Here is a 24,872-nt window from a genome sequence, read left to right as displayed (position 1 = left end):
CCCCAGTCTGTCTAAAGAAAGGGACGCTTCCTAAAGAAATAGCTTCTCTAGAATCCCACCAGGCCGGACACAACTGGGAGATCCCTGCCTCTCCTCCAGCTTCATCGTTGAGCTCTAACTACGCGCCGTGTGTCTGCGGCGTGGGGCTCTTGATGAACAGATGGTGTTCTCTTCTGTATAGGGGCCGATGGGGGATGCTGGTGGACAAAAGCCTGTGTTAGGACAAAGAAATGCAGAGGGATAGCCTGGCTGGCTTTGGGATTCAGGTCTCCCAGGTGCTCCCCGACCCCACCCCTAGTCACTCTCGGAAAAAGAGTCCCCAGTCCTTGGTGGCTCCCACCCAACAGACCTGGCAGTCAGCTCCGTGTGCTAAAGTGTAAAAGCAAGCATTTGCGAATTTTTTCCTGCTAACAAAGGAAATGTGTCGACTTGGGGAACATTTGGGCTTTCGGGAGCTGTGTGGGTGGGTGTGTGAGGGAGGAGAAAGAAAAGTTGCCCCCATGAGCTGCACACCAGTGATTTCACACTCAGGTTTGGGTCCTGTGTAAAGAGGCCGTGGCTGGGGGGGGGCCCTCCCCCGCCACCCTGCCCCGGACAAGGGAGTCTGTGAGCAGGGGAATTGCCTAGGGCCATCGGTCCCAGGCATTAAAGGCTCCCCTACTTATTAACCCAGCATTTAACAGCAGGATATGGAGCTGAAGCGCAGTCAAAAGAAACGGCTCAACCTCCAAAGAGCAATTAAAATCCTGCACGAGGATAAATCACGCACCGTGATAATCCTGTGAATAAAATGCAGCTTGTCCTGACCCTTCACTCATGCAGCAAACTAGAATGTGGTGTGGGTGGGGCTGGTGGGCCGGGAAGTTAAGGAGGGGGCGGGGCTCTCCCCTGTGCCTCAGCAGCCTCCTCCCTCCTCCCGCTAGACGGAAAACGGGTGGCTTCTGCTTGCTCCCCGTGGGCCGGAATCTTGCAGCCCCAGCCCCAGCCCCAGCCCGGCAGCCTGGGCTGCTATGATTTCTGCACTCGCTCCTGATTGCTGGTCCCCAGCGAGCAGGCGTCATTGAATTACTCAGCCCCCTCCCTCTGCAGCTCCCAGGCCAAACCACCCAGGTTTGGGGCTTAATCTAATCTAGGGCTCGGGTGGGGTGGCTCGCCAGCCCACTGACTCTTTTTACCCCTCCATCTGTAAGTCACACGCACCGCAGCCGTGGAAGTGAGTCGTAGTTTGGGCCGCCTCACCGGACTGTTGTGCCTTTTATCCCACACCCCACCCCTGTCCCCAATCCTTTCAGCCACAAGAAGAGTCAATGTGGGGCTCCCTGGAATCTAGCACCGTCCACTTTCGATCCAAGTGTGTTCTCCAAAAGGCTGGGAAAGGGGAAGGGAGAAGGGAGAAGGGCAGGTTAAGGGTGTCATGTGCTGTACCTTGAATGGTGTGGCCTGTGGCTCTTGAACTCTGCATCCCCAACGCCTCCTGCCAGGGAAGTTCCCTCCTTGAACCTCTGGCTCAGGTGTGTTCCTTTGCTTCTGGCCATCTGTAGAACGTGGAGCAGGGTCTGCCTTCCCAAGTGCATTCTGTATGAAGTGCCTAGAAGGAGGGTTTCTCTTGTTCCCTCTTTGGCTCCTTTTTTGTTCAACCTCCTGGGCTTCTTTTTGTTTTAAACAGACTAGACGCTTGAAGAAAAGCTGCCATTCAAGAAGACGACACGCTTTCAGCACCCCCCCCCCCACCTGTATGGGAATGTTCACAGCTGGATGAACAGCGAGAGGGTCCGCATGTGTGGGATCAGCGACAACAGGTAAATGCGCGTGTCCGGCTGAGGCCTGGGGAGAGCGTGGGTCCTTCCTCAGGGCTCCTGAGCAGAGCCCCCCCTTCATGTCCTCACAGCCAGAGTGGGCCCTAAGGGGGTAGGGGGGAGATCTCCTGCCTAGCTGGTGGCCCTTGATTTACAGTTTTAACAGGCAACCTGGCTCAGCGAAGCATTGCCGCCCTTTAAGAGGTTAGCCCCTAAAGCGGCCTTTCAGTGCACTTTCGTCCTTAATTTATTATTTCATATTTACGAAGGAGAATTAATCCCAGTCTATATGCTGCTTTAACTCTAAATGTCAGGAGTGTGGGCCCAGGTGGATCGGCCTTCGATGTGCTTTTAAAACAAATAGTTTGCTCAGTAATAAATGGGACGATAGCCACCCTTCACACCATTGAAGCCCAGGGTTTCTCTGCGTCCTCCGCCACCTGTTAAGCGAGGCCACTGGCTCCTGGTTTCAGTCACCCGGCAGCTCTGTTATGCTTCCTCATCAGTAATTTTGGAGTGCGGGGTAGAGGCAGCTAAGCAGTAGATAATTGAAGCTGCTCTTCCGGGTAATGATGAAACTTCTCTCTGCCGCTTGTCAGTGATTTTATCCTGGGGATTTGGAAGTTGGCACCAAGCACTTTCTTTATCGATGCTCTCTGATAACAAGTTCCAGGGGCAGCCGCAAGCAGCCTGGCACAGATGTGCGGCTTCCCCTGGAGCAGCTGACATTTGTATGATATTAGTGTGTTATCCCCCATCATTTTGATAGAGGCAGTCAAATATGGCTTCATTATCACCATGGAAACCAGTTTCATAGGACATGGTACCTAACTTTGTTTGGGGAAAAGTTTTGAAAGCCTGTCCTCACGGGTAACACAGAAGTGATTGATGTAGCCAGCTCGCAGACTCCAGCCTTGAGGTCCCCACTTTGGCTTTGGACATTGTATTACTTCATTCCTGTCCTCAGGTAGAGCTTATAAGGGTCTGCTAGGACAGCAGAGCCCGGACTGTCCTGCCCGGCCTCTCTGGAGGAAGAATTGTGAGGGTGACGTGGTTGTGCAGACTTCCTGCCTTACCCACCTCGAGGACGTAGCATCTGTGATTTCACATCCCTGTTGCCCTGCCTTTCCTTTGTTTTTCCCAGTCCCGTTGAATCACCATTCGGGGACAACTTTCAATATGGGCCATTGGGGAGGATTTTTTTTTTTTTTAAGGGCAGTTGGAAAAACGGAGTTATTAGAAACTGGTCTATTCTGGGGCAATCTATGAAAGATGGATTAAGTGAGGAATGCTTTCATGAAGTTGGTGTGTCCTTCTAAATAGGAAAATTCCTGTAAACGAAGGTGACACTTCAAAGGCCGTACTGGAACTAAGGGAAGACAACCCCTTGAATCACAACGTGGTAAGAGATTAATGGCTTCTGTTGATGTGCTGAGTATCAGTGATCTGTAATCAATCGTGCATTCATTTGCATACCATTAAAGGGCCTTTTGGGGGCGGGGCGGGGTGTTTCAGGGCAGGGCTGAGTAGAAAGCCTAGGCCGCAGGACGAAGCCTCACCCAATTTCTTCCTGGCTCGCTTTCTTGGCTGTGCTCGCCATTTACGTCCTCGTCCCCTGGTGACTGGTGGGATACGTGCCGCCTTTTCTTCGATAAGCTACGTGCCACATCAGTGCTCCCAGCTGGATAAATGTGTAGCCTCCAAGTAGACCCTTAGGGTTTCCCTTCCCAGTAAAATATGAAACAGAGCTGTCTTCAGATACCAGGGAGAGGAAGTCAAAAGACACAACTACAGTTTGACCCGTGGCCTCTTTATTGATTAAGAAATGAGACAGCTCAAGTCCTTCATTCCTTACTGTCCCCCTGAAGATTGGTTTTTGTTATGTTAAAGAATGCCTCCCCGCTCCATCCGGGAAAAACGCAGTGCACATCGCCCCGCCCTAACCTGACTGGGGCCTGGGGAGGGTGAGTCCGAGTTCTGTACCCCATGAGGGTGGTTCTGAGAGCAGTGGAGTTGGTATCACCTCAGTTGCAGCAAAGAATTTCTGAGAAGGTGGATCTTCCAGAGTTAATAGATGACTGATTAATGCAGGGGCCTCAAGTCTAAGGGGACCAACGTTTTCCGTGCTTTGAGGACACTAGTTGGACAACGGTGAGGCGGCAGGCAGAGGAGGGTTCTGGATAAGCGGGGGCCAAAGACCTTGTGAATCCTTTAGTTTTTAACCGTTTCGGCTCAGATGTTGAGGCTGATGTCCGATTGAGCTAGTCCGCGGTTTCTCTTTGGGATGGGCTGTTTTGAAGGCATGTCCTCGGTAATACCCATATTCTTCTTCTGCGAAGGTGGACGCGACCACGGCCCATCGGATCGATGGCCTGGCAGCGCTGAGCATGGACCGCACGCACCGGCCTGATCCAGGAAGGGCTGCGTGTCCCCGGAAACATCGTCTATTCTAGCTCGTGTGGACTGGGCTCAGAGAAAGGGCGGGAGGCTGCCACAACCATAGGTGGTCTGGGGTTTTCTTCCAAAAGAAACCCAGAGATGCAGTTCAAACCGAATACACCCGAGATGGTGGAGGCCTCCGCTGTCTCCGGAAAGCCCCCAAATGGCTTCAGTGCTATATACAAAACGCCACCCGGAATACAAAAAAGTGCTGTCCCCACGGCAGAAACACTGGGCTTGGACAGACCTGCCAGCGACAAACAGAGCCCGCTCAACATCAATGGTGCTAGTTACCTGCGGCTGCCCTGGGTCAATCCCTACATGGAGGGGGCCACGCCAGCCATCTACCCTTTCCTCGACTCGCCAAAGAAGTATTCCCTGAACACGTACAAGGCCTTGCTACCTCAGCAGTCCTACGGCGTGGCCCAGCCGCTGTATTCTCTGGTCTGTACCAATGGGGAGCGATTTCTCTACCTGCCGCCACCTCACCACATCAGTCCCCACATCCCATCATCCCTGGCCTCGCCCATGAGACTCTCGACGCCTTCGGCCTCACCAGCCATCCCGCCTCTGGTCCACTGCGCAGACAAAAGCCTGCCCTGGAAGATGGGCGTCAGTCCTGGGAACCCGGTCGATTCCCACTCGTATCCCCACATCCAGAACAGTAAGCAGCCGAGGGTGCCCTCTGCCAAGGCGGTCACCAGCGGCCTGCCGGGGGACACGGCTCTCCTGTTGCCCCCCTCGCCTCGGCCTTCACCCCGCGTCCACCTTCCCTCCCAGCCCGCTGCGGACACCTACTCCGCGTTCCATAAGCACTGTGCCAGGATGTCCACCTCGCCCTCGGTCACCCTGTCGAAGCCATACATGACGGTCAGCAGCGAGTTCCCCGCGGCCAGGCTCTGCAGCAGCAAGTATCCAAAGGCTCCAGAAGGAGCCGAAAGCACCCAGCCAGCTCCCGGGCACGCCCGGAAAACAGCAGGTGAAGACAGAAAAGGTGGCAGCTCACCTCCTCTCTTGGAGAAGCAGACGGTTACCAAAGGCGTCACCGATAAGCCACTAGACTTGTCCTCTAAAGTGGTGGATGTAGATGCTTCCAAAGCTGACCACATGAAAAAGATGGCTCCCACCGTCCTGGTTCACAGCAGAGCTGGAAGCGGCCTAGTGCTCTCCGGAAGTGAGATTCCGAAAGAAACTCTTGTCTCCTCCAGGAAATGGCTGTGCTATCTATAGATCTGAGATCATTAGCACGGCTCCCTCGTCCTGGGTGGTGCCCGGGCCAAGTCCTAACGAAGAGAACAATGGCAAAGGCCTGCCGCTGAAAAACAAGGCCTTGGACTGGGCCATCCCGCAGCAGCGCAGTTCTTCGTGTCCCCGCATGGGTGCCGCCGACGCCGTGGTCACTAACGTTTCGGGGTCGGTGTCGAGCGCCGGCCGCCCAGCCTCTGCGTCGCCGGCCCCAAATGCCGCCGCCGAGGGCAGCGAGACCAGCAGGAGCTCCGTGGATACCACGCCATCCGTCATCCAGCACGTGGGCCAGCCCTCGACCACACCTGCCAAGCACAGCGGCGGCACCGGCAGCAAGGGCGCCAAAGCCAGCAACCCAGAGCCGAGCTTCAAAGCGAATGAGAATGGCCTCCCGCCGAGCTCAGTATTTCTCTCACCAAACGAGGCGTTCAGGTCCCCACCAATCCCCTACCCCAGGAGTTACCTGCCTTACCCAGCGCCCGAGGGCATTGCCATAAGTCCCCTCTCCTTACACGGCAAAGGCCCTGTCTACCCTCACCCGGTGTTGCCCAATGGCAGTCTCTTTCCTGGGCACCTCGCCCCAAAGCCGGGACTGCCCTACGGGCTACCCATGGGCGGGCCGGAGTTTGTGACCTACCAGGACGCGCTGGGGTTGGGCATGGTGCATCCCATGTTGATACCTCATACGCCCATCGAGATCACTAAAGAGGAGAAACCGGAGAGGAGGTACCGGTCCCACGAGAAGACCCGCTACGAGGACCCAAGCCTCTGGAACCGGTTTTCTGAGATGCTGGAAGCCGGCAGCACCAAGTTACATCCAGAAGTCCCCGCGGACAAGAACCTAAAGCCCAGCCCCAGCTGAAATCAAGGGAAGACCGTCGTCAAGAGTGACAAGCTTGTCTATGTAGACCTCCTCCGGGAAGAGCCAGATGCGAAAACCGACGCTAACGTGTCCAAACCCGGCTTCACAGCTGAGAGTGTCAGCCAGAGTGCCGAGCCCACCAAACCCCCGCCTGACCCGGCTCTACAGCCACACCGGGATTTCATTGCCCTGAGAGAGGAGTTGGGGCGCATCAGTGACTTCCACGAAGCCTATACTTTCAAACAGGCTCCGGGCCAGCCAGTCTCCGGCTTAAGCAAGGAGAATGTTCCAGCGGTAACCAACAAGGAGAACCTGGCGACGCCGGTCTCGACTCCATTCCTGGAGCCGACCCTGGGGAGCGACGGCTCTGCGGTCACGTTCGGGAAAACCCAAGAGGATCCCAAACCATTTTGCGTGGGCAGTGCCCCACCGAGTGTGGACGTCACCCCCACCTAACCAAAGACGGAGCTGACGAGGCAGGATCAACCGATGGCAAAGTTCTGAACCCGAAGCCATCTAAGCTGGCAAAGAGAATCGCAAACTCCGCTGGTTACGTGGGTGACCGGTTCAAGTGTGTCGCTACCGGACTGTACGCAGACTCCAGTCAGCTCGGCCGGGAGCAGCGGGCATTGCAGGTGAGCCCCCCCCACCCGAATTTCAGGAGCCTGACCAGTTGTCAGGTTTTTTTAATGTGTGAAGAGGAGGGGGCCGGGGGTATGATAGGGCAGGACACCGGGCTGATTTGGTTAATGAAGCTTAGGATAATTGAAATGTTTGAAATGTGTCCAGTAAGGGGACGTAAGTGGATACTTTAAGTTATTCTGTAGATTTTAAGCGAACTCCACTCGAATGCTGATAACGGAAGTTTTAATTATTGCGAAGGATGTCTAAAAGACTGCATGACATTTACCTATCAATCGCTTTGATTTCTCTGCCGTTACTGTACGTTAACAAATATACCTAAAAGCGCTGCTTAGAATGCCTTACGTGATACTTGGTGGAGGTGTGTAGCGGCCGCATGTCTGTGAGATTCGTGCAATTTTTTTTTCCACCAAAAAAACAAACAAACAAAACAAAAAAACAAACCTTACTTAAAGGGATAGAGTATGTATTTAACTTGCTAGTGAATGATAGATGTTGTATAGGAATTTCCTTAAGATATTTTACTTTTAATTAAAAGACAAATAAAGCCAAATTGTTTTGCAATGTTAAGAAAAAAATTGGTTTATGCTTATAAAAATGGATGAAGTTATCTAAATGATGCATTGAGTGCCCATTTTAATTACATAGATGGAAGGATTACAAGAGGACAGTATTTTATGTCTACCCGCTGCTTACTGTGAGGTCAGTTCTTCAAATTTTTATTACTGGAATCTTCCATAAACCTTTTGAGTTAAATTTCATTTCCAAACATACAAAGGGAAGTTTGTGGGCCATGGTCGTCTTTATTCATTGTGCATTTGTTTTCTTTTCTGTTGTGTTTTTGTTTCGCTTTCTTTGCGTTGTGTTTTTGTTTTGTTTTATTTACCTTCGAAAGAGAATGTCTGTCTGTATGCCACAGTGTATGTATGGCTATACATACACACCACATATATCTCTACATACGTATGGCTTTAGGAATAAAGAGTGTGTGACTAGTTACACGTAGACACTCTTACATTTTTATCGTTCAATTTTAAAATATCTCAGTTGTATCATAAATTGTGGTTGGTTTTGGGCAAACTTTTCTTTGAAGTACTTTCCTTTAAGGTAAGGGCAGTGAAATAGCTTTGGTGGTAAGGTGTGTCTTTTTTCCATCTCCGTTCTCTTTGTAGCGTGCAGTGATGTGCTTCTCAGAGTTGGAGATGAAAGAGCGAGAAGGTGGCCACCCCACGACCAAAGACTCCGAGGTGCGCAAATTCCGCCCCGCTGACTGGGAAAGGCTGAAAGGAAGTCAGCACAAAAAGCCAAAGTCGGTCACCCCGGAGGAGGCCATTGCCGACCAGAACGACAGTGAGAGATGTAAGTGAACCCAGGCGGCTCGCGTGTGGTACCACGTCAGTGGGAACGGGGCGGTTCTGCTCCCAGTGCCGAGGGAGGTGAGAGGAAACAATACGCTTCCGACGGCCCAGCGTCTGGGTGCTGGCTGTTCGGAGAACGGGCTGCTCTGGCCACCCTTCCCAGCTGTGGATTGCAAGGCTGGTTGTCCTTTGGAGCGTTGCGGCATCCAGGAGTGAAGCACCTATGAAATGCTGTTTCCTGGCACGCGTCTCCTTTTTCCGGAGCAATGCTAGTCCTGTAGTTAGTCATAGTCTGATACAGTAGAGCAGAGGAATGGCAGTGCAGGACCTCCGGCGTAGCAGGTATGTGTTCTGTTTTGTAGCAGGTACGGACACGGGTTTTTGGTAGCAGTGGAATGACACTTGCAGCCAGAGCCAGACCCTCCAGAGTGACAGTCTCCTGTGGGAGGGGGTGGACAGTACTCGGATTCTCCCTCCAAAGGCAGAGGTTTCGTTCAAGTGCGATGAGGGCTGATGAAGGCCCCAGAGAGATGAGCATCATTGTGTTCTGTGGAGGCTCGTTTGCAGCCATGAGGAGCTGACACCACGCTCCGAGGCCGTGGGACCAACGAGGCCGTTCTTCCCACCAGACGGGTGTGTTCTGTTCTGGAGGCCGAACTGGAGAGAAAGCTCGTGTTGGCCTCGAGTCACACTCTGCGGTCCCATCGGCTGCTCCCCCACTGGGGTTGACTTCGGGCTTGGCCCTCGAGACTTCCTGGGCTAATGAGATGCGTTGGCAGCAAGTGGAGGTCTTTCTCCCGCTTTCTTCAGTGTGCGTGCTTGTGGCCTGTGGCCTGCAGCCTGCTCCGGACCCAAGAAACCTCACCGGTGATGGTGAGTGAGGGCACCTCGGTGAACGTCGAGGACAGGGTGGGCGTGAAATCCTCCTGAGACGGGACAGTCGGGGGTGGTGGGCACGTTTGGGAGGCCCAGGCCCTTGGACCCGGTCGTAGGGTCGGCGTTCGCCCGCACGCTTAGGTCGTGGGTGCCTGATGCAGTTCGGGAAAATTGTGGTCAGCCGCAGCGTGTGCTTCTCTCTGCTGCTTGGAGCACTGCCCTCCCCCAGCTCATCTTTGGGGTCAGACAAAGGCCTGTGGCCACGGTTCTGGGTAAGCCACAGCGGGACCGGTGTGTCCTACGTGGCTCCCGTAGAAGGGGATTTCTGGGGCTAGTCAGTGGCGGCCTTACCCGAGGGATGGGGCTCTCGATGTGCCTGGAGTAGACGATTCCGAGCTCCTCCCCCTCGGGATTGGAATGAAAAACGGAGGGTCCAGGCCACCCTGAAGCAGCAAGAAGGCCTCCCTCCTTGCCTGTGCTCACAGCTGACACGCAGCCCTTACCCTCCTGAGTGACCTCATCACTCAGCTCTTGGGGAAGTTTCTCAGAGAGATGTGGTAAAAGCGGGCAAGGCCAAGTTCACGGGGATGCACTTTTCTGAGGAGGGGATCTGCCTCTTCTGGGTGGACGGTGAGGGAGGCTGGAGGAAGGGAACGGGCAGTTAACCGGCCTCGAGTCTTCTGGCCCTTTTCTCCAGCAACGTGGCCAAACCCAGGGTGGCCGCTGCCCTTCACGTCTCAGTGGCCTCACCCGCCCTTCTTCCCAGAGACGTTTGTGTGCGTCCTTCCCAGTCTTTCCTGCTGAGCGTGGAGACGAGAACTCGGTGTGGCTGATGGGGAGCAGGGCCTGAGCCCCAGATGATTCCGAAAGCCCCCTCCCCCCACCGCCTGCCTCCAATCTCAGACCGACCGACGGGTCTCTTCCTGGAGCACCCGGGACGTGGCCCAGTGAGCCATGAATGGCCACCATGGGAGGGCAGGAGAAGGGTTGGGGAAGGTGAGGGGCTCCGTTTGAAAGGTTGGGGCAACGGAGGTGGGTTCCCCACCCACCCTCTGTCTTGTAGAGACGTGGGGTTTGTAAATAGCTGGTCAGGAAAGGTCACCTGAAGGGGCCACTGTTCTTACCACGGCCTCCACGTCCAAGGCCCAGCAGGTGTTCATTCCATTCAGCTGGATATGAATGGGCCTTCTTGTTCTTGGGCCATCATGTCTTGAGCTGATATGGGCTCAGGTCCTTCTCATGGGTGTCGGTGTGGCCGAGAGCCGAGCTGTGAGCACATGGGAGCTGGGGCGGGGATTTGGGGCGGGCAGGGGTCCCAGAGAGTGTCCAGGACGCCTTCAAGGTGCCTTCCCCCTTCTGAGGCAGCCCCTACCCATGGAGGGCCCAGGAGCTTCTAAGGTGGTGGGTGCTGTTTGCGCGGCCCTGGTTGTCCTGGTGCGGGTGCATCTTGTTGCTAGGGGCTTGTTTAAAAAAGAAATTAACTTGAAAACACAGTGGCTGAGATACTCATTTATTCTTTATGATCACATGGGTGGCTGAGTGAAATTTTTATTTTGGAAGTTCACCAAATGAGTTTGGAGGTTCCTCAGACTTGGAAGTTCATCACTAGGAACCCTCAGCGGCATTTGAAGATGGGGCGGGGCAAGGAGGCATTGGTCCCTTCCTTCTCAAACTTGGAGTAACCATCTCCCTTGCCAACCACTTGGCTGGGACAGGCCTAGGACCTGCTCAGTGGCAGTGCCTGGCCAGGAGCTGGAGGAAGCCTCAGTCGAGGGGCTTCATGAAACTTCTTTGCTCAGGGAACTTCTCTTCCAGCTGAGCACCTGACGTTTGTAAACTACTTTGGAACAGAGATCCCCTGCACTCCTTCTGTAGCGGGTGTAACTTTGAACAAGGTTAGCCCTGACTGGAGGTGCTATGGGTATCTTGGGCAGTCGGGGTGGGTGTCCTTCAGGGTTATTACTGGCCTGGGTAAGGTCACACTAGCGTAAGGTCTTGGGGGCCTTAGCTGAGGGGAATTGAGATCTTTGCCCTAAAAGGCTCCGGGGTTGGGGGAAGGGTGGACAAACCTAGTTTGGAAAAAGAAACTTTCAAATTGGACATGGGGGTTCTTAAGGTAGCCCTTCCATTCCTCCATGGATCCCCTCCCACGGAGCTTTTAGGGAAGGCTGATTGGACCAGAGAAGTCCAATGGTGTAACCAGCAGGGCTCACCTCTTAAAATTTCCTACATTTCAGGCCTGAGATTCAGGCTGGTCTGAAAGTCTTGGCATCTTTTGGTTAAAGGGATTTTTCCAGCCTTTCTCTGTGCTGAGCCCGGCCCGTGATTATGAAGCCCACCCCTGGAGGGAGGCTAGCAGTAACATTCCCACTTTACAAGTGAAGGGGGCCGAGTTGTAAAGCGGCGCCATTCCTGCCCGAGTGTTTAAGAGGGTCACAGAGCAGCCGGAGTGAGAGTTGCAGCACGCCGTCTTCACCGGGCCTGCGGTAGCCTGGGCTGCATCACCCGTAAGCACAGGCCAGGAGTTTGGGGTTTCTCCTGCTGCCATGGCAGGAGACCCTCGCGGTTGGGGTGATTCCACCATTCCGGCAAGAGTAGATGGGGATCTGCCCCACCTTGGGATACCCTTGGAGAAAAGCTAAGTGTGTTCCACCATTGAGAACACAGGTCAGGCTAGCCCAGGCCAGGGTGAGGTTCATCCCCACAACTGGCTGCCATTAAATGCTGGGAATGCCCCCAAGAGAGGCTGATCAGGGGACCAGCCGGCTGGGCAGAAGTGGGAGTGATACTTGAAGTGGTCTAGGGGGAGGAGGAGGAATGCGAGCAGCATGTGAGGGGTGTGTCCATGATTTCATCTAGAAAAACGGGCTGTGGGAGCTTAGCTCAGGTGTTAACGAAATACCAAACTCATACACCCACCCCCACCCACGGCCGGTGATGGACACAGGGTCATCTTCGGGGAACTCTTTAACAGCACAGTGATCATTATGGAATTATTTGTGTGTTAGAAACAATGTGACTAGCAAAGCAGTTGAACTGTTTCTTTGGCTAGAGCAAAAGTGAGGAGTGATGTTAGGCTGGGGTGATTGGAGGAAAAGCCCCAAGTGGATGCTAGATTGAGCAGAGGGGGCAGGAGTAACACAGGCGGAGCTGAGGTGTGAGCAGTTCAGCCCTGCCTGCCGCACCCCCCCGCCCCATGAAGGGGGTTGGAGTCTTGTCTTTGAAATGTCCTTAGATGCTTGTTGCCTGGGAAGGAATGCGTGGAGATGTGCCAGGTGGGTGACTGGTGTCACTGAGGGCCTTCTTCCTAGACAGGAAATAGGAGCAGCCCCTCGATGGCAGTGAAATGCTTTTCCCCCCACGGGTGTGGAAAGAGGACAGACGGACTTGTAGCAATCTGGTTGAGTTCTTTGAAATTGCCCTTGACCCTTGTGTGTGCACCAGGAAGCCTTTCCTTTCCCTTTGCCAGGCTCCTCTTGCCTTGGTCTCCCCAGCTTCCCAGCCTCCCACCATTCTTTCCCTACCCTTTTTCTTCACCCTCACCCCTGCTGACCCAAGTGAACATTGGTGCTATGTCTGTGTAGATGGCAGTTGGGGGCTATTTGGTCTCTTGATGACATCAGCCTTTTTTGTTGACTAGCAGCTGTTTCCATAGTCATTTGTAGCTCTGCCCTGATTGGTTGGATCTTACTGTGAGGTCACTCACCCCCCCTTTAAAAGTAAGCCACCTTGGAGAGTTAAGCAGTTAGGGAGTGATCTCACATGCCTATAGACGGATGGTGTAGATGCCTCACCTTGACCCTTGAAGGATGGATTGTGAGTGGGCTACGCGCCTCATTTTCTGCTTTCTTTGCTGGTTGTGTTCAGTTGTCCTTCCTTTGGGACGTCTTTCTGAGGGTTTTGTGCTTCCGGCGTGTGAGGCCCCTGGTCTCCAAAGGGGGGTGGTCTGTTGGTAGCAGATTGCCTTGGGCGTGGGGGTCCTGCCTGCTCCTGGTGACCTTTGTTCCCTCCTTTCCGGGTTGTCTCCCCTCCCCTAGGGGAGTGTTATGATGGAAGCAAACCTGACCGCTTTGAAGCCCCAGAAGACAGTGATCTTCCTGAGGACATGGACACGGAGCCCCCAAGAGAGTCCCCCGCCGACCAGGCGGCCCCGGACGCGTCACGCAGCCCCACCCTCCGGCTGAACAGAAAGCGTAAGGTGTCTGGCAATAGGAACCACACTGAGACCACTGTGCTCCCGGAGGACTCTCTGCTGAAAGCCAAGCGGAGACGGGTCTCCAAAGGTGAGCTCGGTTTGGCTTCGGGCCCGCAGGGCACCCTACGGAAGTCCTGGAGCGGAGCAGTGGAAAGTTCCAGTCCCACCCTGGATCCCTGGGGGGAGCCACTCACACCTCCCCACCCCCCACCCCCCCAAAGCCAGGTGGCGGGGCTGGAGCCCAAAGGTGGCCAAAGGCAAATAGACCCCCTCCCGAGACTTGGTGACAAGTTCCAGCCAACACAGTGACCACACCCCTCCCCTCCCCCACCCCTGTTAGTGATGTGTAAGACAGTTTGTCCCCCACCCCGCCCCGGGGGGCTTCTTCATTAATTTGTAGTTATTTCTCCATTAGCTGACTGGCCTGAGAGGGAAATGACAAACAGTTCCTCTAACCACTTAGAAGAGCCACATTATAGTGAGCTGACCAACCTGAGGTGTGCATTGAATTAACAGGGCTCCATCCCAGAAAGCAGTGCCGCTTGCTGCACCTTAGAGAACGGCGGGAGCAGAGAGGAAACCTGGCCGGCAGCGCAGGAAGGAAGTGACCCAGGCGGTTCAGCCTGCGGTCACCCCCCAGGGCAATAGCATCTCCGAAGAGAAACCTGGCAGGAAAAGGGCAGAGGCCAAAAGCAACAGCAGCTGGTTGGAGGAGTCCCTTAAATGCAGTGACAATGAACAAGGTACGCACGGGGCGGGGGGCGCTCCTGGAGGGTGGATCACCCGCCCTCTGTGGGAAACGGCCCTGGAGGGGACCTGAGCGCCATCCAAGTTGACAAGAGTAGCATGTGGCGAGCGGGGAGTTTTCTTCCTGAGGTCCTTTCAGCCTGCACACTTCCTTATGGAATGGACAGTGAGGCGGGAGCTCGACTTCCTGGGCTGCTCCTCATCACCCAGCCCGCGGCTGGGCAGGAAGGGAAGTCTTGGGTGACCCCGGGCGCTTGTCAGTGCCCTCATTCCAGCCTCAGGCTGTCCCCAGTCGCCCTGTCCCGAGCACCCAGGCCCCCCACGGGTGGGGACGGGAGCGCACGAAGGGCTGGCTTCTGCCCTGTCTTGCGGCCCTTTGAAGCGACTTGCCATTTGGCGTTTCGTGGGTTAGCCTATTTGCCGGTTGAATGTGGGATGATTAACATATTAGCGCTTTGAAAACATAATTGGTATATCTTTAAAAACTGAAGCTGCTCCAACGATCAGTGCTAACAATGGGCTTTTCTTTCCTCACCGGCTACAACTGTGTAACGCCCGCTGCTTCTCCCCCTGACAGATGGGCTGTGCATGGACGAAGAAATGGATCGGCAGCCTTCGCCCCTGCCGCAGCAATACACCGACAACAGCGAGAAACCATCCGGGAAGCGACCGTGCAAAACCAAGCATTTGATCCCTCAGGAGCCCAGGCGGGGCTTGCCGCTGCCTGGGGACTCCTAGGTGGACAATGCGGATGGCAAGGTACCTCTTGCCCCTGGCTCTCCCCCGCCCCCCGGGCCCGTGCAGGCACATCCCGCCTGCCTACTTCTCTGCTTCTGGGGACAAAGCTTTCCTTTTCCTGAACCCCTCCCCCCAAAACGTCCCTGCCCCTTCCTAGGGGACCTGTCTCCTGGGTGGTGGTGAAGTTTCCAGCGAGTAAAAATGCAACCCCTTCCTCGCGCCCCGCCTCCCCCAGACAGAGAGGAGGAAAAGTGCTTTCCTCCACTCAGGAGCGGCCTGAGCCCAGTTCCGACTATGATCTTTCGCCAGCCAAGCAGGACCAGAAGCCCTTGGACCGTTTGCAGCAATTGTTACCAGCTTCCCAGGCCTCGCAGCTGACATGGTCAAGCTCCCCTCCAGAGACCACCCAGTCCCGCCCGATGCCACCGGAAGCGCGGAGACTTATTGTCAATAAGAACGCGGGCGAGACCCTCCTACAGCAGGCCTCCCGGCTTAGCTACGAGGTGAGCATCCTTGTGGGTGCCCCGGATCAGGATCCGCTGGCTGCTGCTCCTTGGGTGGGGGACACACTGGCTGGGGATGGGGGGCGGGTCTCAGACCCCAGCCCCCTCCACGTGGCGGGCTGGGCTGGGTGTTCCAGCAGGGTGTTTGCGTTGGCCCCGCTCACTCTGCGGGCTCTTTGGTGGCTTATTCAGTCGTGGTGTGAAAAGAAAGGCAGGCCTCTCTGATGTTCCGTTCCCGTTCAGGCAGGTAGGCTGCTTCGGCCAGTCTGGCTCACTTATCTCTGATACAAAATCTGACCTAACCCAGGGCTTGGCGATCAGGGGAATTTTAATGAGCCCTTTTGGATTCTGAATAGCAAGAAGGAGAGTAGTTATTAGCTCTACTAACTTGTGCTGTTTGGGGCAGAGCGATGCCCCTGTGGGGTAGCGGGTGGGAAGTGTCTGTGCAGAGTAGGGGTGGGAGTGGGGCAGACCTGAGCAGTCTCTTTCTGAGAGGGCACGGGAGCCGAGGGCTGATGGGCGGGGAGCAGGGGTTGAGCCTTGCACAAAACTCCCTGTCCACACTGCTGTATCCCAACCCAGCACGGCTGATGACAGTGATAGGTTCTATTGCTAGAGCAACATAGAAAGATAGCTGCTATCTGCCTAAGCCCGTGTGATCTGTAGTAACTCCTTTCACCCTTTTAACATGTTCACTTGGGAGTAACGCGTACTAGCCCACTCTCGGATGAGGAAACTGAGCCTCAGAGGGGTTAGCTGATACCCGTACAGGTAGCAATCCAGCAGTGCTCCACAGCCCACCACGCTCCTCAGCAAGACTGGCTCACACTGGAATTGCCCTTTTTACAGTTCAAAACCTCTGTGAGACAGATGACTCTCCATGCCCTGTTCAGTTCCCCCACCATACTTGTCAGTAGCAATTGTGATGTAATAGCCCACAGGGCAAAGGCATTTTTCTGTGCTGGCATCAGCCCTCTGGGAGTTGAATGGTGACAGTAAAACGCGGTTCAGCAGGCTGAGCGTGGAGGTGTGGCTGAGCACTGGGGTGGCAGGACCCAGGCTGGCCCAGAGCCCTGGCGCCCACACCCTCAGCCAGCTCTGTGCCCCTGTCCCCCGTCTCCTGTCGTGTCCCCCCACCCCGGTCCATAGTGCCGTGAGCCCTTGGAAGTGTGCCTGCCTTGGCCCTAAGGCATGACTGTGGGTGGGAAGTTGGAAGCACTAGGGCTAAGCTTAGTTTTTTTTTTTTTTTTTTTTGCGGTACGCGGGCCTCTCACTGTTGTGGCCTCTCCCGTTGCGGAGCACAGGCTCCGGACGCGCAGGCTCACCGGCCATGGCTCACGGGACCAGCCGCTCCGCGGCATGTGGGATCTTCCCGGACCGGGGCACGAACCCGTGTCCCCTGCATCGGCAGGCGGACTCTCTACCACTGCGCCACCAGGGAAGCCCTGGGGGTGTTTTTTGTTGTTGTTGTGGGTTGAATGTGCTGTTGTTTATATGTACACGTCTCTTGGAGACCTCTCCATTAGCTAGAGAGCACTTTCTGGTAGTTAGCGCAGTTACTTGCAGGTGAAATCCAAGGAGCACCCAGTTGGTTTCCCAACAGCTGAGAGCGGGCGCCTAGGAGGACAGAGCAGATGTTGCACATAGTGTTGAGCTAGACCCCCCGTGGTTGAGAAGATAGTCTCCTTGCTTCCAGCAAACGCTGGAGGTAGGGGGGAGACCCCTAACCCCAACTTTTGGGTTAGGGTTGAGAAAGTAGACTCCCGCTTCCAGCAAATGCTGGAGATGGGGGGGCGGGGTGCTGCTGCACCCGCCGTGGAGGGCGGGGCTCTGAGCCCCACCTGTGAACTTGGCATCATTTCCAGCAGCCTCCCTTTGGGACCAGAGACGTCAAAAGACCCTCGTTGGTCCTCTAAGACAGTTTCCATTTTGGTTTGGTGGCTCTGAGGCCTGGACCAAGGGGCACTTGATCCATACGTTTTTAGGCTACCTGGCCTTTGATTGCACAGGATGCCTTGGGAATGTTTAGGGTCGGATTTGTTTTTTTTCTTCAAATGTAAATTTCAATATGTAGATTCCACAGTTCACCAGTGTTGATGCTGAACATTGTGACAAGTAGATGAACGCTTTCAACTTTGAATCCAACTTTCTGGGATTTCTCTGGGCAGAATTTTAAATGTTGGGATGATGGCCCAGTTGGGAGATGTGGCAGCTTCAACCTTTTCAAATTGAAGGACAGTTTGCTTAAGCAGATAAGGGTGTGGTTTGGGAGGGTTTTCCTGAAGTTTTGTCTTCAGCATTCTTGGTTATTTTCTTCTGCTTAGCCAAAGATACCATGTGCAGTATAAAGGCTGTCTGAGCTTTATGTCATGATAATGTGGTTCTGGAAGTTTAGAAACACACTCTGGCTTCAGATCCGCGTTAAATAGATCACTTGTGTGGCCAAAGACCTCAAACCTTTCCCTCCTGGGAAAAAGGCTTCTATTTCTTAGGCTAAAACGCCAGTGTGCAACCACATGCTTGTGCCTTTAGCGGTGATGGTTAAATTTTCTATGAATTGAATAAGTCATGTTTTTTAAAAAGTTAATGAGGCATTTAATTAATTAACAACGTCGGCCTTAATGGCCTTTATGGTTACATTTTGCGGGTAATGGCATTCGGCTTATAGCCACTGAACAGAGAGCTGTCCGACAAAAGCAGTTTGACTTTGCTCGGGAATGGCTGGGCTGCCCTTCAGACACTCCCGTTTATTTCTAGCGGAGAAAATAAACCAAGGAATGTGTTGCTTTGACAGACTCACCCCGCCTCTTCACCTTTCAGTTAGAGAAAGTGTTGGTGGCGATGGTTGCCATGCATTTAGAGGCCATCACCCTCCTAGTTAGGAGAGTGTAGTTAGCCCACTTGACCCCCAACAGAGAAGGCCTGTGGGATGCTCATCACAGCTGGATTGCATCCCTCTAACTGGGGCCCTCTTGGGCCTTTTGAATCTTCCCAGCTGACCAGGTACCAAAGAACTGAGTTATAGGTCTAGTACTTCATGTTAATTGAACTTGGGGTTTAATATCTCTGGGCCTCAGTTTCCAAGTGTTGAATGAGGATAGTACTACCTTCCTTTCCTGCTATCTCCTGGGTTCCTGTGGGTGACAGAAGACGTCCTCATCTGGGGAAATGAGAAGCACTGTGTAAACAGTGGGATCAACGTGGTTGAGTTAGGACAGCCCGTGGCAAAAAGTCTGACCTGGCCGTGGGGCTACTGTTGCCTTTGCTGCCATCTTCCAGGAGAAGAGAGTTGACTTACCCATCAGCTTGGACGGCCTTTCATTTCTAGGTACCCTTGAATCTGCCCTAGTAGTGATGAAGGTTTCCAGGTGAAGGCCATGATTGTCACAGCAAATAAACCCTGGGTTGAGTAAATTGATCTGTGCACAGCAGTTGGTGGCGTTCAGAGCTGATCCCAGAGCCACGTGACAGGGCCTCTCCCTGGCTGGGGCACACAACTCATTAGCTTGCAGCCGTCCACTCAAGTCTGGCTAGTGAGGGCCTGCTAAAAGAGCAGCAGCTTCATGCGGTATCCTGGATACCAGGGCTCGGGGCAGGTGGCCTGGGAGCCCAGAGGATTGTGGGCTTTCTGGCAGGTTGGGATGTAAACGGAGAAACGCATTCGTGGGCGTGCCTTTTCTCTTCCTCCTCTTGTTTTGGAAGGGAGCTGCTGCAGTGACCTGAAGTAACAGGGCACCGATGGCCAGGTTTACCAGCATGCCCCATTGGGTTCACGTGGTAAGCAAATGGAACATTCTAGTTCGCTCCCAAGTGAGTGGTCACCTTTGATTGGCGTGTCCTCCAAAGGGCATAAAAGGTTTTACAGAACCCATCTCGCACTTATGGGCGGCTAGAATGACCCCCGTTTTAGGTTTAACAGATGAGTTACCTGAGAGATGTCACAAGGAGGCCTGTTCTGACCCCATCCCATCCCCCCTTACCCAGCAGACCATGTGTTGGGCCACATGCACGTTCTGCCTACTCCCAGCTCTCAGAACCTGACGGCTCTCTGCTGGGCACGACTTACCCAGTATAAACAGTGTAACGCGTTTTCTGGTGGCAAATGCTTTCGATGTGTCTGAAAACTTTCTTTTTTTTTTTTTTTTTTGTTACGTGGGCCTCTCACTGTTGTGGCCTCTCCCCTTGCGGAGCACAGGCTCCGGACGCACAGGGTCAGCGGCCATGGCTCACGGGCCTAGCCGCTCCGTGGCATGTGGGATCTTCCCGGACCGGGGCACGAACCTGTGTCCCCTGCATAGGCAGGCGGACTCTCAACCACTGCGCCACCAGGGAAGCCCTGAAAACTTTCTTAAGGTAATAAAACATTGAATAAATTCCTGCTCTGCTTACTGGGAGTGGTTCATATTAATATTTTAACAAGCCAAAGAAATAAGGTTAATAACAGTGATTCTAATGCACAGTGTTGACACAGAACATCTCCAGGGGGGTGGGGTGGGCGGTGAACATTTTATTTGATTCTTGAAATGTGGAGGTTGCAGCCTATGGTGTATCAGGTTCCTGTCATTAACTTGAGTAAATATGAGAATATTAGACTGATTCTGCCCCGAGAGGGTGGAGTGAGGCAAAATAGAGGGTGGGGTTATTGGAGGCATTTTGTGTCATTCCTCGAGGATGGAGGGAGAGAGCTTCTCTTTAACTCTACTTAACATACAGACAAGAGCATCTGAGGCCCAGGTTCTGATTTGGGGTCTTAACAGGGGGCGCGAGGATGTAGCTGACCTGGGTGTCCCTGCTTCTCTAAGCTGGGGAATGTTCTCCGGCTGATTTAAGCTCTCTTTAAGTGTTGGTCATCCATACTTTGATCTAAACTTGTGTTATCGTCCACTGCCACCGACTGAACAGACCCATCAAGTGAGAATGGTCTGTGCTTGGCAATGTGTCATCTAAGATGTTAGCAGCCGTGACACCTCTGTACTGGTCACGTCGGCCCCTGGGCTGAGGGCTTTCATCGCTATCCGAATGCATCCCCTCAGCAGACCTGTGGAAGCTTGGAGAAGTTCAAGGGTAACTTGCCCATGGCCAGGCCACTGGTGCAGCAGAGCCTTAGACAACACTGTGTGCACCTCCAAGCCCTTCTCACGCATTTCTCGCCCCCCAGCAGGATGCCTGCCGCCTGCCCGCGCCATGGTGGGCTTTTGGCCCCAAGGATGTATGCCTTTGAAAGTGGGCACCGCCAAGCTATGGGGAGGTCACCCTTACAAGGTTCACTGTATGGTGGTCTGATGGTATTTCCTCTCCTCTCCTCTCCTCTCCTCTCCCCGTAGGAAGTGGTCTTGTACTGCCTGGAGAACAAGATTTGTGATGTGAACCACCGCGACAACGCGGGTTACTGTGCCCTGCACGAGGCTTGTGCAAGAGGTTGGCTCAACATCGTATGACACCTCCTTGAATATGGCGCCGATGTCAACTGCAGTGCCCAGGATGGAACCGGGTCAATGGTGGTCTTGCGCTCTTGGCCTGGCCCTGCTGGGGCATAGGCAGTGGTTCTCAGGGTGTGCGGGGAACCCCAGAAGGAAAGATGGAGAGTGAGTGCCATGTAAGCACACTGATGGCGGAGTCCTCTAGAATGGAATCGGACAGATCTTTCTGGCAAATTTACATAGAACTTTAAAACTCTGTGATGCTCTTATGGACAGAAGTCCCTGAAAATGTTGAGCCTGCATGAATAATCAGGGGTGTTCTCTTTTAAGACCCTGGACTCTTCACCAGCATCTGTTGAATCTCAATCTTGAACATATATGTGAGTTGAAAGTTGCAGGAGTACAGACAGGTCCAGTGGCAACTGGCTTGATAGGACCTGCCGTGTCCACCCACATCCCCGGGCCTGGCCCCCACTCTGTCCTTGACCTCGGTTTATTGGCCAGAGGCCCAGGTCTGAGTCAGCCCAATCATCTTCCCGGTTGTACCTGGGATGCCACCACGAGGCTGGGCACTGGGGCTTTCCTGACAGTCATAACATTAGCAAAACCGTAAGGTATTTGGTGGTTCATGGTTTCCAAATAGCATCCTTTCTGGGTGGGACTGCGGACAGTGTTCCTGACCCCAGTGGACACGGACAGGAGGACTCTGTATCCTCCTGAGAACTCGCCCTGCCTGTCGACTGCTTCTGGGCGAGAGGGTTGATCACTCATCTCCAAATTGGTTTCAGGAGAGGTTCCACTTTGCCCCTAGTTTCTTTTACAAACTGCACTTTTTGGGTTTTGTTTGTAATGGTGTAACAATGGCTTGTCGTATCTGCTTCCGTGATGCTGGGGTTCTTCCCCCCACCCCGCCGTATGTTACCTTCATACAGTCTGTCACTATTTAAGTTCATTGGAAACGTTTTCATCGTGGCCTGAGTTCCTCCTTGGGCCATGCATTAAGAGAGATTTGCATTGAAGAATTAGGCCTGAGATGGTCCCTTCACCTGTCCCGTAAAGGGTTATGTGTGGAAATAACAGAGTAATTTGTCGCAGCGACCGTACACTCACCTCCTCAGTGAAATAGCGCGCCTACGAGGCTTGGCCGCACACGCTCGATTTTGCCCCGTGTCCTTAGAAGCAAGCGTCGCGTGCACGGGTGTAATTCCCCGCACCTCTCCTAGGCCTCTCCACGATGCTGTCAAGAATGATCATCTCGAAATTGTCCGCTTGCTCCTCTCCTACGGTGCTGTTCCTACCCTGGCTACGTACTCAGGTAGAACCATCAAGAAAGTGAACCACAGCGAACTTCTGGAGAAGTTCTTAACAGGTACGGCAGAGGTCAAGACACGGTCTTGTTCAAGCATCTAGACGGTGACTTCACAGCCTTTCACCTGGGTTCCCTCTACCCCCAACCCCCCGTTTACTCTAAGTGACCCTTTACTGGGAAAAGCGGCCCAACGTTAGTCTGTCAAAGAAGAGATACATACTTTGAGTTTTGCAAAGTGGGGGGCTGGAAAACTCTTAGCTAGCCAGGCTAGCTTTTGTTTGGCAGGCTGGGGCGGTGAGCCGGGCAGTCCCTCAGGAAGGCGGGTGGACGTGTGGGGAGGTTTCAGTCAGATACCTGGAGGCGTGTGCAGTGGGACTTGTCAGGAGGTGACACCAGCCCCAGCGTGAGATGTTCCCGAACTCCAGCAGCATTTGCCTCTTACCAGCAGGCGTTATCTTGTTTCTCTCTCTCCCCCTCTCTCTCCACACTGTTGAAATAACCTGCAGGCTCCTGACGACGGTAACCCCGGTTGCTCTTCGGAGTTCTCTGGCAGCTGTGTGTGTGGTGAGCAGCCTTGTTCGTTTCAGTTGGGCTGGTGGGGGTGGTGCTGTGAGCAGGGCTTGCTTGGGAAAGAATTTTTCCAGGGTCCTTTTTGGAGAACAGCTGGAATCTTGCTCCAGCTTACTGACCTCTCTCTTGTTTGCCCCCCCGGTTAGAACCAGATGATGAAAGTGGTTATGATGTTTTAGCAAATCCCCCAGAACCGGAGGACCAGGATGACAGCAACGAGGCCTATGGTAACCTATTGGAATTTGAATTTTCCGAAGACCCCCTTTTGCCGTGTTATAACGTCCAGGTGTCCGTCGCTCAGGGGTGAGCGTGTCCAGCGTGTGGTCGATAGCCAGCCCAGCTGCTCTGTGGGGTGGCAGGAGTTAGAAATCCCCTTCAGCAGATGAGGGTGGATGGGTTGGGGGGTGAGTGAATTCCTCACCAAGTGTCCACCGACCTCACATAATGCAGTGGAACTTTTCCAGAAAAGTTTGGGGGGTGGGAGGGCTCCCCAGCCAACTGCCCTCATTGGAACATACCGCTAGAGCCCGAAGGACACGGGAGTCAGCGACTGCAATTGCTCAGTTTCAGTCACTAAACTCTTGGGGAAGGGATCCTCCCCAAACGGCTACCATAGCGGCCCTCCAAGGCGCGTGAGGTCCGCGGGACGATACTGATGTGTACCCTCTTCTCGTATAAGATTAGAGAAAGCCGTATGTGGCACCTGGGATCTTATGTGTCTTCAGATTTGCTTAGATCGAGTCTTGTCCCCACAGTCGGGCCACTGTGCCCCATGACCAACCCTTCGGAGTGAACACATCAGGAAACCTTGCTCTGCTGTGTGTTGACCCCGGTGCTTAAGGAGTAGCATCCTCCTTGGACTCTGAGGCTGGGAACGTGTCTCCCTTTGTGGTGACATTCTATTCGGGATAGAGATCATAAAGCGTGGCAGGGTATCAGGAAGGATTGTACCACCTCCCTTCTCGAAAAAGCCTCACTCCCGGCAGCATTGAGGGGTGGGTTGGAGGTGTGGGAAAGGAAAGGAAAGCCAGGTGACCTCGAGTGTTTCTCATGCTCTCTCCGTGAGGGCCGGAGGAGAGGAGAGGTCCAAGAGGTGTTTGCCATCTCCCTTGGGTTGGCATACAGACTGGTTTTCCCCAGTGACTAGAACGGGGTGCACTAACTTGGAGAGGGGTGACCTGAGTTGTGGCCAGAGCCAAGGCAGCACTGGGGTGGCCTGCAACGAGGCTGGTTCAGGGGCGCTGCTCCTGCTTTTGTCTAAGTTGGCTGATCCGCCCTAGGTGGCCTCTTAACACATGCACATGAGTCCAGAGTTCCCCCACTAGAAGTAGATCTTCCGGGCTTCCCTGGTGGCACAGTGGTTAAGAATCCGCCTGCCAGTTCAGGGGACACAGGTTCGAGCCCTGGTCTGGGAAGATCCCACATGCCACGGAGCAACTAAGCCCGTGCGCCACAGCTACTGAGCCTGCGCTCTAGAGCCCGCGAGCCACAACTAGAGAAAGCCCGTGCGCAGCAACAGGCCCAACGCAGCCAAAAATAAATAAATAAATAAAATTAAAAAAGAAAAAGAAGAAGTAGATCTTCTGAGGACAGTGAGAAGTGGGGTGGGGGTGGGGTAATCAAAGTGGAAGTAGCAGGCCCTTTCACCGCCAGGAGACGGGTAGTTCATAGTTGGGAGCGCCTCTAATTTTGCCGGAAACTCAAACCACTGTCCTTTCACTGGTGTAGGCGTCGTAACTGGCTGTTGCTCTCAGACCTGCTCAAGAAACTGCAAATGTCCTCCTGCATATTCCGCTGCAATTTCCCAAATGTGGAAATTGTCACCATCGCGGAGGCCGAGTTCTACCGGCAAGTGTCAGCAAGTCTCTTATTCTCTTGCCCCAAAGACCTGGAGTCCTGTAATCCAGAAAGTAAGGAGCTCTTAGATCTGGTGGAGTTCACGAACGAGCTTCAGACTCTGCTGGGCTCATCCGTGGAGTGGATCCTCCCCAGAGACCTGGACTCAGACGACGACTGGTGAGCTCGCCGGGGCCCGCCGTGTACAGTGTGTCATGGTGTTAATCCTTGTGCATATGTGTCCTAATACGACTATTTCTGTAAAGAAAGGACACTATGAGACACGACTCCAGTCGGAAGGACTTTGAAACATGTTTTTTTCTTTTCAAAATTTTA

The 24,872-nt window shown here is 53.9% G+C and overlaps 1 protein-coding gene across 1 annotated transcript; it reads left to right on the top strand.

Moving 5' to 3' along the window:
* Positions 1–1,671: 1,671 nt before the first annotated feature.
* LOC308610801 (BCL-6 corepressor-like) lies at positions 1,672–24,872 on the top strand (the record flags this gene model as incomplete). The annotated part of the gene is given in 20 exon segments (XM_081259809.1): positions 1,672–1,799; positions 3,120–3,198; positions 4,136–4,192; positions 4,194–5,429; positions 5,431–6,339; positions 6,343–6,793; positions 6,796–6,977; positions 7,633–7,686; positions 8,157–8,343; positions 13,256–13,501; positions 13,930–13,974; positions 13,977–14,156; positions 14,738–14,895; positions 14,899–14,919; positions 15,147–15,401; positions 20,726–20,836; positions 20,840–20,892; positions 22,045–22,190; positions 22,847–23,003; positions 24,429–24,872. Coding segments are annotated over 20 exon segments (4,947 nt in total), but the record flags the coding sequence as incomplete, so codon positions are not given.

The sequence above is a fragment of the Mesoplodon bidens genome, assembly GCF_964165515.1.
Source record: "Mesoplodon bidens genome assembly, contig: HAP1_SCAFFOLD_126, whole genome shotgun sequence".
Classification (NCBI taxonomy): Eukaryota; Metazoa; Chordata; class Mammalia; order Artiodactyla; family Ziphiidae; genus Mesoplodon; species Mesoplodon bidens.
Note: the sequence above shows the minus strand (reverse complement) of the source record. Positions and strands in the feature narration are given on the sequence as shown.